At 43.2% G+C, this 857-nt stretch overlaps 1 protein-coding gene across 1 annotated transcript in view; it reads right to left on the bottom strand.

Moving 5' to 3' along the window:
• LOC128251278 (uncharacterized) overlaps positions 1–525 on the bottom strand; it is an 8181-nt gene extending 7656 nt beyond the window's left edge. Inside the window, exon 1 of the mRNA XM_052978110.1 lies at positions 451–525. Within this exon, the coding sequence (XP_052834070.1) occupies positions 451–525 (75 nt within the window). The remainder of the gene's footprint in view (positions 1–450) is intronic.
• Between the last annotated feature and the right edge of the window lie 332 nt (positions 526–857).

Here is an 857-nt window from a genome sequence, read left to right as displayed (position 1 = left end):
TTTTTTTTTTATCCAAAAAAGGTTTTCAAGCACCCATGCTGATGCCATATAAAAATCACTTGTCCTGATGTCACATAAAAGCACCCATGCTGGTTCCATATAGAAAGCACTCAATACACTCTGTAAAGTGGTTGGCATCAGAAAGGGCATCCAGTTGTAGAAACACTGCAAAACCAGACAGTTGAAGTCTGGTGAAAAAATTCTGACAGCTTGCCAGATCCTGTCCAACCCCTCTAACCCATGCCAGCATGGGAAACAGACATTAAATGATGATGATTATGATGAATAGTTGTCCGAGTTGTCATGCAGTGCCACTTTGCAAGACCATGCTGCTTGGAAGCAAACTTCTTACCATGCTTTCACCTATAGAGTTCTCGAGTTTTCCCCAAAGCTTGAACTCATGGTCTTATTCATGGGAAGCATTAAAACCCACAGAAGTATATCACGCACATAAACAGTGTAGTAACGCCTTTTCTCGTGCACATGCGTGGTGATTGGACATCGAAGTTTGGCGCCCTTATTCATTCTCTTTCTCGGCCGGCCAGCCATGAGCATGGACGTGTCAAGCAGCGTCTCAGCAACCAAAGGGCGAAGTGCTGCCTATTTCCTCTGTAAATAAATATTGTTGTGTTGATGGTTCAGAGCCTGCGTTACGTTGTTTCTTCAGAATTGAATGTACGGAAGCGGGTATACACCTAATGGTGTATAACCACTTCCCTAAAACAGCAACTGAGAGAGCGGAGAGAATGCAAGAAATATTAAAACATCTGCTGTCAAATAAGTCAGCATTGAATCAGTGATGCCAAAATAGGCAGTGCCGAAACAGCTGTTTCCAAAACGTCAGCTGTTTCCAAGAG

The sequence above is a fragment of the Octopus bimaculoides genome, chromosome 30 (genome assembly GCF_001194135.2).
Source record: "Octopus bimaculoides isolate UCB-OBI-ISO-001 chromosome 30, ASM119413v2, whole genome shotgun sequence".
NCBI lineage: Eukaryota > Metazoa > Mollusca > Cephalopoda > Octopoda > Octopodidae > Octopus > Octopus bimaculoides.
This window is presented reverse-complemented; position numbering and strand designations above follow the sequence as displayed.